At 46.6% G+C, this 12377-nt stretch overlaps 1 protein-coding gene across 1 annotated transcript in view; it reads left to right on the forward strand.

The window, feature by feature from the left end:
* Positions 1-11945, forward strand: part of FN1 (fibronectin 1) — a 67179-nt gene extending 55234 nt beyond the window's left edge. The window contains exons 35-47 of the mRNA XM_017747093.1: positions 1377-1564; positions 2596-2683; positions 2861-3037; positions 3264-3353; positions 3558-3737; positions 4282-4371; positions 5266-5732; positions 6275-6413; positions 7316-7480; positions 8537-8662; positions 9232-9338; positions 9881-9991; positions 11228-11945. Of these exons, the coding sequence (XP_017602582.1) occupies positions 1377-1564; positions 2596-2683; positions 2861-3037; positions 3264-3353; positions 3558-3737; positions 4282-4371; positions 5266-5732; positions 6275-6413; positions 7316-7480; positions 8537-8662; positions 9232-9338; positions 9881-9991; positions 11228-11302 (2003 nt within the window). The 3' untranslated portion in view covers positions 11303-11945. The remainder of the gene's footprint in view (positions 1-1376; positions 1565-2595; positions 2684-2860; positions 3038-3263; positions 3354-3557; positions 3738-4281; positions 4372-5265; positions 5733-6274; positions 6414-7315; positions 7481-8536; positions 8663-9231; positions 9339-9880; positions 9992-11227) is intronic.
* Positions 11946-12377: the final 432 nt, after the last annotated feature.

The following is a 12377-nucleotide window of genomic DNA, read 5'->3' on the forward strand; positions in this document are numbered from 1 at the left end:
AGCAGGAAGGGCTGGGAGATTGCTGAACCCTCAGGTCTCACACAGCCTGCAGATCCCTCACTGGCACTGCTCTAGGGACCACAGCCCACTGCATGCCCGTACCCTGCACCCTCATCACCTCCATGAGAACAGGAGGGTCCCTTCTGTGCCAGGCTGATCCAGCTATAATTCCATGCATTGAAAATTCCGTGATGAAAAAGGAAAATTACTGCAAGGAATTAGCTTAACATTGCTTCCAGCAATATGGAATCCATTGCAAGCTTCCAGCATTACCAGATGTGGCTTTATTACAAAGACAGGTAGCACCTGTGTAATAAAGGTCTCCCATTCATTTGTGGCTGAAAAGCTGGCACTTTAATTCCAGGGGAATTAAATGGAATGAATTCAGTGGGTCCTAGTGTACAGATTTACTGTGCTAAACTGAAGCAAAGTGATGTAATGATGGAACATCTAGCTGACTGCCTGCCAGAAATGCCAATATAGTACTTTTTCAAACCCACCCTCTGTGATTTACCTTTTGTGGGCTGTTCAAAGGTGGATTTGAAGTAATTCTAGACTTTCCATTGACTCTCATGGGCTTTAGATTGAGCTCTGAGCAAAGCCAGAAGGAAGAATTATCCTGTATTTCCACTTTGTAAAACTGGAAGGCTTTGACAGCAATGTGCCATAGTGGGCACTGTGGTAAGGTATATCTTTGTTCTGTTTACAGCCCCAGGCTTAGCAACAGTAAGGCAAGAAAATATTTCAATGGACACTCCTTTTTTTTAGGCAAACATTTGTTTGTAAGGATATTGGATGTGTTAGCTCGTGAACAGGCTCTGGTGTGATGAGCCTCATGGCCACCACAGCTCTGCTTTTCCATTGCCTTGCTCGCTGTGTAAGTGGCTGTAAAATGCTTCCCCTCTCCATTTGCAGTATTTTTATATCTTCTCTGCAATTCCTGAGCCTGCTTCCTACTTACTTTTGTAAATCATCCGTTGTATTTTAGAAATGAACAGACAGGGACAAGTGGAGCAGGACTAAACCGTGAGCTGTGTGATGAAAAGCAGAGACTGGTAGAACAATTAAAATAGACTGGCCTACTAGAGATTGAAGCACCTTCCTAAGCCTTTACCTTATATTATAGCAAATGTCATTACTCACTTAACTTCAGGGTTGAAGCATTGATATCTCCTTATTTCTGCTGGAAAGAGTTACTGTAGATTTGAGAATCTCCTCCTGAATGCCATGTCCCTTCCCACAGTGCTTTATGCCTGTGTTTGCACAAGGCACTCCACTTTCCTGGCCTAAACCTGTCTCCTGTTCAGGAGAGAATATTGTCTTATCCAAGACTGTCTTTTCTTAAACTCACCACATGCTAATCTGGATTTTTGCAGCAATTCCACCTCCAACAAACCTGAAGTTTACTCAGGTAACTCCCACCAGTCTCACCATCAACTGGAATGCACCAAATGTTCGCCTCACTGGTTACAGAGTCAGAGTGAACCCCAAAGAAAAGACTGGTCCTATGAAAGAAATCAACCTTTCTCCAGACAGCACATCTGCAGTCGTGTCTGGCTTGATGGTAACTTTTTTCTTTGTATTGTGGGAAGGAGATGTTGGAAGCAATTTCAGATTCCTGGGTCAGGAACTTCAGTTGGAGTAGATCATTACAGCTCCTGAGGGTCTGGCTCTGAAGCTGATGGCAAGTCAGACTGCAGCTACTCAGTACTGTAGTTTTTTTAAAAGCCAAGTAATTGGCCAGCTGAATCTGCATTCTACCCCCTTCCTCATCTAGTAGAGTGGATGCCTAATCAAATGCAAATTATCAGGTTCACAATCAAAAGTAACCCAGCAAAATGCTTTTACTCATCTTTCACAAAAGAGGTCAGATAAAGTGATGCAACGTGGAGATTTCAAGCTGTGATATGGGAGCTCTGGCAGTCTATTGCCTATTTTTAAGACATCTGCAAAATATAAGTTAAAAATGCAAGTCTTTTGTGAGTAGGCTTAAATTTGCTATATAGCCATCTTCTCCACTGGAAACATTTCAGGAGTTCCTGAACTGGAGAAGGCTGAAAGTCACTGCTTTTATGGTTCCTGCAATCTTAAAAAGATACTGATCTGTTTTTAAGGAGTTTTATGAATCATTTTCAGAAATGAGCCTTTAAAAACATTCTAATCTAAGTGGACCCATGGTCTGATGCAGCCAAGGACAAAAACCCCCATGCTGTTACTTCCACAATTCTCTTTTATTCATATTATTTTATTCCTTATCATAGCAAATGGCATCCATTAACTGGGAAAAATAGAAGGGAAATTAGAGTTTTTCTGAAGAATCAGCTTTGAAGCACAGTTTCTAAAATGAGGGGTGATAAATAAGCTTCTTCCAGGATTTCTTGTGCTCCTGAGTGTGCCCTGCTTGTCAGGGTCCATGTCTGCTCTTTTATTACAGCTGGAAATAATTAGAATTATCCCATCAGTCCTTCCCTGACTTATTTTAAGGCTTCCTATTTCAGTAGGTGGTGACTGAGAAACGTGGCTCCACCAAACACTGACTGAGGAGTATTTCCCCCTGTGCCTTCTTGTAACGTGGTGTAACTCTGTCCATTCTAGGTAGCAACCAAGTATGAAGTGAGTGTGTATGCCCTGAAGGACTCCCTGACCAGCAGACCCGCCCAGGGGGTGGTCACCACCCTTGAAAGTAAGTGGTGGCCCTCCCCAAGTGACCACTTAGTGCTGTGTGGGTGCAGTGGCTGGGAGCCTGCTCCATGTCCAAAGTGGGGCTCTATCCAAAGCTCCATCCCAGGCTTCACCAACACTTGGCTGATGATTCCCAGTCCCCACTGTATTGACAAGACCCCTTTTCCTTGTGGTGCAGATGTGAGTCCCCCTCGCAGGCCCCGGGTGACAGATGTCACGGAGACAACCATCACCATTACCTGGAGAACCAAGACTGAGACCATCACTGGCTTCCTTGTGGAAGCCATTCCTGCGGGTGGCCAGAACCCCATTCAGAGGACCATCAGCCCTGAACTCAGGAGTTACACTATCACTGGTAAGTGAGGGCTTCTGCAGCTGCAGGGTCATAGCAGAAAGTACACTGGGCTCTTGTTTTGGGACTCAATATCCTTGATGAGAAATACTGTAGGAACAAAAGGTGGGAAAAAACATCTGAGGTATCAAGACTAGGCTCCAAGAAGAGATGATTGAAAGACATTCTGATGGCCATCTTAGGTGGCTTCCTCTCCTTAGCTAACATCTGTGTTTCAACTTCATTTTAGGCTTGCAGCCTGGCACTGACTACAAGATCTACCTGTACACTCTGAATGAGAATGCACGCAGCTCCCCAGTGGTACTGGATGCCTCCACTGGTAATGATCTTGTCTGACCATTCTGCTCTTCTAAGTAATCACATATGGTAGTTAGGAGTTGTCTATATCTGACCACATTTAATATTCCCTGTGACTTAGAGCAATAGGTTTTACTCCCAAGTTTGAGAAGGATGTCAAGCATGTGTAGCTCAGGTGAAGCTGGTCTTTTCTGCATTTGACCCGTTTTCTTTTGTTTCCACCCAGCTATCGATGCTCCTTCTAACCTGCGCTTCCTTACAACCACAAGCAACTCCCTGCTGGCCACCTGGCAGCCTCCCCGAGCCAAAATCACTGGCTACATCATCAGATATGAGAAACCTGGCTCACCAGTCAAGGAGATCCTGCCTCGCCCCCGGCCTGGCACCACCGAGGCTACCATTACTGGTGACTGTTCTGTCTGGGAGCTCTTCACCTGAAACTCTTGAATTGAAAGAGAGAGGGAGGGGGAAGGCCTAATTATAAAATGTGTTGATGATTAGCTAATAGACAGAGAAAGTTGTGTTCCTTTATTGTAGTTTCCAGTACTAGAGAGTGGTCCTAGAAGCACACCTGTCCTATAAACACATTCCAATGCACTGGTCAGAGCAACCACCGCATTTGAACAGTTCAGTGTTTGCTTCCACTGTCACCACAGCTGTTGTCCTTTCAAGGAAAAAGCCCATGATTCTGGCACCCCACCAGTCACACGTGGGGAAGATCCCTTAAGTTTGAGTCTGCGATCCCAGCTGACGTGATCAGATTGCAGACTTGCTCTGAGGAGCAGGAGGCTGAGCTCTCTGCACTCTCCTGAAAACCTCAGATCTGAAATACACATACCCGATACTGTAGCCATACTCACCTCTCACTCTGCCTTAGATCTCACACATAATCACAAAAGAAAAGCAACTCATAAGTCTAAAATTGTTTTATGTCCTCCCTCCCTGCCTAGGTTTGGAACCTGGCACTGAATACATCATCTACATCATTGCTGTGAAGAACAGTCAAAAGAGTGAACCACTGGTTGGCAGAAAAAGGACAGGTAAAACAAAGCTCTGGATTGTTCTGTGCCAACAGGAGATGTCTTCCAGTTGGGGAATACAGTTGGGGAGACATTGAAGGACACTTGTGGAGGACTGAAATAATGTTTTTTAAAATATCCTGTTCACACCGCTCAGCCACACCTTTTCTTTGAGTCAAATAGGCTTTGTAAGGAGATTTTCCTTTCTAAGGATGCAGGAGGTACACTTCCAAATTTATATTAATCACACTTACCTGTGTTTGAACACTAGGAACAGAACAGTGTGCTTGGTGCTGGATTCTTGCTTGGGTACCTAATTGATAATTAAATCAGGGTTAACATTACTGTCTAACACTTGATGGCATCAAATGCAGAATCCATTCAATTTGTTCCTGTTGCATTTCTCTTACTTTGCAACTTTCACAGTACAAGATTGAGATACCTATAGCAAGCAAAATACCAGCTGGGCATGCAAATGCAATCAAGGAGCAAGTTTCTTCCTGCTCACCAGTGATTCCTCTTAAAATGATAATCTGCAGCTATCTCTTGTAATCATTTCTTCTCAATTTGAGCAGTGGTGGTGGCGTCTTTGTGTTGCAGTGTTTGGAAGTGTTGCTCAGCTGTATGAAAATTTTATACTAACACACTTCTTATGCCTATGTGTGAAAGAGAGAGATAGAAATTACCTTTACAATCACAACAAGGTCATAAAAAAGTGTGTTATGTCTTGGGATAATTGCTAATATTTGATGCTTGTAAATATCATTTACAATCACAACAAGGTCATAAAAAGTGTGTTATGTCTTGGGATAATTGCTAATATTTGATGCTTGGAGTGGGGTAATACAGCTGTTTCATTTGCCATTGTTCCTTTGCCATGCTTTGCTTGATGGCCTCTAACCTTTCTTTGGCCAGATGAGCTCCCCACGCTGATTAGCAGACCACACCCCAACCAGCCCGACATCCTGGACGTGCCTTCCATTGATGAGGGGACCCCTTACCTCACGAACAATAGGTATGACAATGGCAACGGTATCCAACTTCCAGGCTCCTCTGGGCACCCTCAGACAGTAGGACACCAGGGGCAGCAAGTCTTCTTCGAGGAGCACGGGTACAGGCGGCCTGGACCCACCACAGCCACTCCCCTCAGGCCGGGATCCAGGCGGCCGCTGCCCAGCGTGGATGAAGCCATCGAGATCCCGGGATACCAGGTGCCCATCGTCGTGGAGCCCTCGTACCCGCACTCCCGTGGGCCCCGGCGCAACGACACCACAGGGCAAGAAGCCCTTTCTCAGACCACCATCTCCTGGAGGCCGCTGCTGGAGAGCTCTGAGTACATCATCTCCTGCCAGCCCGTCAGCCAGGACGAGGACACTCTGCAGGTAATGGGGCCGTCTCAGCAGAGGGACAGTGTAGCCTCACCTGGGGCAGCCCCCAGTCCCTCTGCTGTGCTAAGGAAGTGGCAGGAATCAGCCTAAAGAGTGTGTTTAACACATAGCTGAGACCAGGATGGATAACAGCCTCCCTCCTCTCCTTTATGGAAAAGACTACTGGATGAAACTGCAAAACCAGAACGCTTTGAAATGCTGTTAGCAGTGACACTTCACCAGGGCAGGGGACAGTAAGCTGAGTGGGAGTTTCAAAGATTGAGGTGCTGCTTGTCCAAGCTAAAATACTCCTCCTATGTTTCCTGTGGTTTTCCTGAAATGGCAGAACTAACCCTCATGATCCATAGTGCAGAGTGGCCAAGTTTAACTTGGTATTGTTTGAAGTTCTCAGAGTATCTAAGGGGAGTGGTCATGTACCATCATGGTACAGAGCATGGGTGTCATCCTGAACACCTTGTCTTTCCTATGAGAGCAGTAACATCTAAAGGGTATTCCCTCTTCCCTTTCTGGTGACCTGGCATTGTCTCTTGTTGCAGTTCAGGGTTCCTGGCACTTCCTCCAGTGCCACACTCAAGGGCCTTACAAGAGGGGCCACCTACAACATCATAGTGGAAGCCCTGAAGGATCACCGGAGGCAGAAGGTGCTGGAGGAGGTGGTCACAGTTGGCAACACTGGTAAGGAACAGTCTTAGGGAGTCTGGCTGAATCTGTGCAGCCCCTGCCTCATTCCCTGTACTCAAGGTAACCTACCTGGTACCCAAGCTTGACAATGGTTCAGAAATGAAACTTCTCCTGACAAGGACAGTTCGTAGCAGGACCCTGGGACAAGGGATTTGTGAGGTCCTCTGGTTTTGGATAACTGACACACACTGATGGTGGGATGAGAGCTATCCTGAGCTGCTGTGTAAGCACAGAGAATGTGCTTTGAGGCTCCAGGCACACCCCAAGGCCCCAAGAGAGATCTGGTACTTGCTGTGCTTAAAGGGAGTCAGAGTCACTGGTGCCTCATATCTGTCATAGACGGGACCATCAGCTCTTACCCTGATCATCAGACACTGAACTCGTGGTTGTGAAGCCACCCACCTGCCAGCCAAGGCACACACCCAAGGTGTCAAATCACTCTGCCCAACAACAGGGTCTGCTCTCCTTCTCCCAGCCCCCTGCCATGAGATAGAACCTGCAACACCCCAAAAAAGGGCACATCATGAAGCTACCAACCCCCTGCTGTTCTCTCAGCATCTTACAGCAAATTTTCTCCTAAAAACAGGCAGAGTCAGATTGTTGCTCACCAGCAGCAAATGCAAAAACTCACACTTGCTTGAAACTTGGCAAATCAAAACGAAAATAGCCTTCATGTCAGTTTTTTTTATCATTCAACTGCTTGGACACATGCAGATGGAAAATAAATCACAGGGAGCTGGGTTGCTGACAGAACCATCAAGTATATGCCCATGGGGTAGTTCCATTCCTGCCAGGATATTGCAAGAAGAAGAAAGTGTGTATTCACTGAAAATCATTCTGTCTTTCAGCAGTTCCCATGCTGTGTGTGATGCCTGTTTCTTCTCTTTTTGTTCCAGTGTCTGAAGGACTAAACCAGCCAGCTGACGACACCTGCTTTGATACTTACACTGGCTCCTTCTATTCCATTGGCGAGGAATGGGAGCGCTTATCTGAAACTGGCTTTAAGCTCTGGTGCCAGTGTTTAGGCTTTGGCAGTGGCCATTTCAGATGTGACTCTTCTAGTGAGTAGCTTGCTGTTAACCATCCCCATCCCCACTCTCCCCCAGCACCAGTGCCATGTTTGACAGAACCAGCCTCATCCAAACATGATGCAAATGAAGGCAGGATCTGAAGTCGTTAAACCAAAGCAGTGTTTTGCATCATGAGAAGTGATGGAAAACTTTGGTTACCTCTGAGCTGTGCAGCTAATCTAGAATTGCCATCAGCAGCAATCAATATTGTATTGATAAGTGATGTTTTTACCTTGCCAGACATGTCTGGGTAATATGGGGAAGTGTGGATTTCAGTGGGTATTACAGCCAGTGCTGGTATTACAATAAATCTGGCTTGCATTGCAGGCAGCCTTTGCAAAGCAGCTTGCAAAACCAGTTTTCTAATTTTCTAACACTTCTGCCCAGGGCATTAAGTTTTATTCTTTGCAGAACTGTGGTTTACATGGAATAATATCCGACTTGATGTAAGGGAATGGAACAAAAGTCTGTGATTGAGCAGTTTAACACAACACATACCCAACTAATTAAAATTAGGCTTTTAAATTGTGGGATAAGCTCAGCAAAGAGATTATTTCTGCAATTTCCATAGACTCAGAGGAGTCTATGCAAAGACACTTAATTTTACAGGAAAAGACACTTATTTTACAGGATTAATATTTATATTTCATTATTTGATACACATGGCTTACCCATTGTGTCTTGCAAGATTGTGGTGAAGTTTATACTGGGTATTTGTCCAAAGAAAGAGCATTTAAAATATTTTTCTCTCCTTTCCTGCCCCACATCTATTAAATTCCTTTTCATTTCTTTTCTTCTCCTATGAACCAAACCTCCTCTCCCCATTCTTTGTCACATCCTACTTTTTTCCCAACAGCCTCTACACATTTCCCAGTGCTGCAACAGCCTTCAGCAGTTAAAAACTGCAGGAGCTGAACCCATTTCCTCCTTGGGACTTAGATGAGCTGAAAAGATTCTTTCTCCTGCCCTTCCTGAGACAATGCCAAGCTATTTTCCTCCTGCTGCATGTGGTATAACTACTGATTCTTGTTCCTCTGCCTTCTCCAGAGTGGTGCCATGACAATGGAGTTAACTACAAGATTGGGGAGAAGTGGGACAGGCAAGGGGAGAATGGCCAGATGATGAGCTGCACCTGCCTTGGGAATGGAAAAGGAGAATTCAAGTGTGAACCTCGTAAGTCTCTTTCTGCTGGTTAGTCTGGGCTCCCATTCAGGAAATCTCAGCATCTCAACTCTGTCCTGCCAGGGGGACAAGCAAAGTACCAGTGTATCAGTGCATCTGATTCAGGCTGAACTGTGACAGTTTCAGTCTGTTCTCACAAGAGCTGAAGGCATAAATCTCACATTCCTGAGCTTGAAAAGAAGGAAAGCCTTTTGTTAGCTCAGGTCACAGCACACTGAGCACTTGTCTTCCTCTGGCCCTGGAGCTGCACACCAGGGACATGTCACTCCACTCAGACGGGTGGATTACTCCAGCTGCACTTTCCTGCAGGGCCTGTCACCTCAAGCTCCTCTGGCCTTCCCTCTGTGACTTAAACTTCATTGCTCTTGTCAGGAAAATACCCTCCTGTTGTAGGTTTGAGCTGTGAACATGTCTGATGTTCCCCTGCCAGTCAGGGAGCCTCTGGTCAGACAAGGGGAGCATGCCTGTGCAGGGGCTCCCCTTCTGATCACCAGGCTGCTTTGAGCATATTTAAAGCCAAGCCCAGGCCCTGCAGCTGAGCTCTGCCTGTTCCTCCACAGATGAGACCACGTGCTATGACGATGGGAAGATGTACCACGTTGGGGAGCAGTGGCAGAAGGAGTACTTTGGGGCCATCTGCTCCTGCACTTGTTACGGAGGACAGCAGGTGAGCAGGAGGGATGTGTTACGTTGGACACAGGGAGTGGACAGGGGTGGCTGTGCTGGGCTGCACTTCAAAGACTGCTGGGTTTCAGGTCATGGAAAGGGCCCACAGAAGAAGAAAAGTAAGTAGGAGAGCTGAAGTACTTGCATTGCATTGATGCCTGTGTGGTGTAACACAGGAGCAGCCTTAGTGGTGGTGGTGGTGGCTCTGTAGCCACACGTATGAATGTTCATGAATTAATGGCTTGAAGATGAAGGAGGGTAGATTTACATGGGATATTAGGAAGGAATTATTCCCTGTGGGGGTGGTGAGGCCCTGGCACAGGTTGCCTAGAGAAGCTGTGGCTGTCCCATCCCTGGAAGTGTCCAAGGCAAGGTTGGATGGGGCTTGGAGCAACCTGGGACAGTGGAAGGTGTCCCTGCCCATGGCAGGGGAGTGGAATGGGATGGGCTTTAGGATCCCTTCCAACCCAAACCAGTGTGGGATTCCGTGAGCCCTGGCAGCTCCTTGGCAGTGGCACCGACGTGCCCGTTCTGTCCCCGCAGGGCTGGCGCTGTGACAACTGCCGCAGGCCCAGCGTGGAGGTGGCCCCCGAAGGCTCTGCTGGCCACACCTACACACAGTTCACACAGAGGTACCACCAGGCCACCAACACCGTGAGTAGAACTTTCCTTGTCTGCCCTGTCCTGGTGTGATTCTGGCACGGGCGGCGGGGTCTCTGTAGGGCTCGAGGGCGAGAGCAGCATGTGGGTTCATGCTCCCCCAGCAGTGCATGATGGCCCCCAGTGCACACACACACTGCTTGAGCTCACCCCACACACACAGTGCCTCAGTCCCAGCAGGGCCTCATTGCATGCTCCGAGGCCGTAGTGCATGGAGTGATTTCCAGCTGTGTGCTTTGTGCTGGGAAACAGCCCCACGGGCTGCCAACAGCTCCCAGCACAAACCACACCCAGGACAGAGCTCTAACTGGATTTCCTTCCCTCCTGACAGAACGTCAACTGCCCCATTGAGTGTTTCATGCCCCTAGATGTACAGGCAGACACACAACATCCACGGGGACAGTAACATCAAGCAAGACTTCTTGCGGCCATGGCAACAGACAAACCAAAGTATAAATCCCTATGTGCCACGATTACCATCCAAACTGGAGTGATGCTAGCAAAACTGCATCTAGTGAGAATGGCCCCTGCTCTGGAGCCATTTTCCCAGCTTAAGCTCAACTCACAGCTTCTCCAAGCGCCACTCTTGGAGTGTTTCAGACTTTCTCATGATTGATAGCAATTGTCTTGGTTTTGCTCAAAGTGTTGAATTCCAGTCAATATTTTCAAATTTAAAGGGGGCAAAAAAAAGGGGAGGAGGGGGAGATGTGGTAAATCACAAATTTGGTGGGGGATCAAAATACTGAGGGGGAGGGAGGGTGTACAAATTCAAGGTTCCTGTGCTATGCAAGAACATTTGAGTACAACATTACTGAGGTTTAGGGATAGGAAAGTCCACCAAACACTTCTGCTTTCACATAAGCGTGCAGCCAGCAATAAGATAGGAACAGCAAATCCAATCACTGTGATATTTAAAATATGCACAGTCCTAATTCTTTCTTGATGATCCTAGTATTTTTCTAGCTGTATCTTTATATCTCATACTGTTATTTATCAGTTTTGTTCCCCTGACCTTCAAGTGTTTTTATATGGGAATAAAATGTATGGAAGACACTTAGTATGCAGTTGACAAAGAGGAATTTGGTGTAATTATGATCAGTGATTATTTTTATACTGTAAGTGCCAAAGCTTTACTACTGTGGAAAAGAAAAAAAAACAACTCTTTTAATAAAAAGATTTACAAACCAGACATACAGTTTAAGTGATTCTCTTTGCTGCCGTGGAATTTAGGATGAAGATGCTTATTCTGAGCTGGATTATTCTGAGCTGGATAATTCTGAGCGGGATGATTCAGAGCTGGAGTAACATTGCCTTGACACGAGATGGAACAAACATGCCCAAGAAGAGTGAAGTAAACCTCAAGAGAATATTGGTAGAGCAGTTTGTTAATTAAAAGCTTTCAGCTGCACCCCTGGCCCTGTAGAGCACAGACAGTGGGTAGGTATGGCCCGGACAGGAGGCACAGGCTTGCTTTGGGGCAACAGGGAAGGGAGGGAAAGGCAAACAGCCCCTGCTTTTGCTGATGAACTGAGCTAGGGATGGTTCCATAGCTAGAGTTAAATAAGCTTTCAGAATTAAATAAGCTTTCAGTGGCACAGTTGCCAGAATTAGTGAGACTATCCAAACCTGTGAAGTTGAATGATTCAGAACCCAGCAGGAGCTGGCACCAACTGGGTCTAAGCCTGGGTGTTACAGGCACAGGCCCCTTTCTTGTCTCCTGTGCTTCTACCTCACAACCCTTTTGCAAACAAAGCCAGTGTTGATTAGAGTGAACCAAACCAGCAGTGCGTCCCTTTGCTTGCGCTGCCACGACCTGTACAGCCTTCGCAAACGCAGAACAGGACAGGTCCTGTCAGGATTGCTCAGCCCCCTCCCCGGCTACACATGCACTGTACTGCTCCCGTCACTGGGATTCTCTGGATCCAATAAAGCATCACATGAAAACATGGTTTGGCTTCTTGACATGTGGCAGTTGCTGTCAGGGATTGCTATCTACAGAGCACCCCAAACCTCTGCAAAGAGTGGGGTGGTTACAGCAGCAGTCAGTTCTACCCCCGCAGTGTTCAAAAGCCAAACAAGTCCCTTATAAAACCTGAGAACTAGAACTAGCCTAGACAGAGACACTGAGTAATTTCCCATTAAACTAGATTGGTTTTCCCAAGTGAGGGCTACATATTTTGGACCAGAGAACAACTCTGCAACAATCCTTTCATGGTAAATAATTCACTTTGCTGATACACTGAAGAGGAGTCATAGCCCACCTCCTCTCCTCTGTCACATCACTTGTACCAGCAGCAAACATCTCCCTTCCCCACAGGGAGCATTTCAAGATAAAATCACTTCAACAGCACATTTTCCCAAGGTCCCTGTAGAGAGGATT

The sequence above is a fragment of the Corvus brachyrhynchos genome, unplaced genomic scaffold, assembly GCF_000691975.1.
Source record: "Corvus brachyrhynchos isolate BGI_N302 unplaced genomic scaffold, ASM69197v1 scaffold671, whole genome shotgun sequence".
NCBI lineage: Eukaryota > Metazoa > Chordata > Aves > Passeriformes > Corvidae > Corvus > Corvus brachyrhynchos.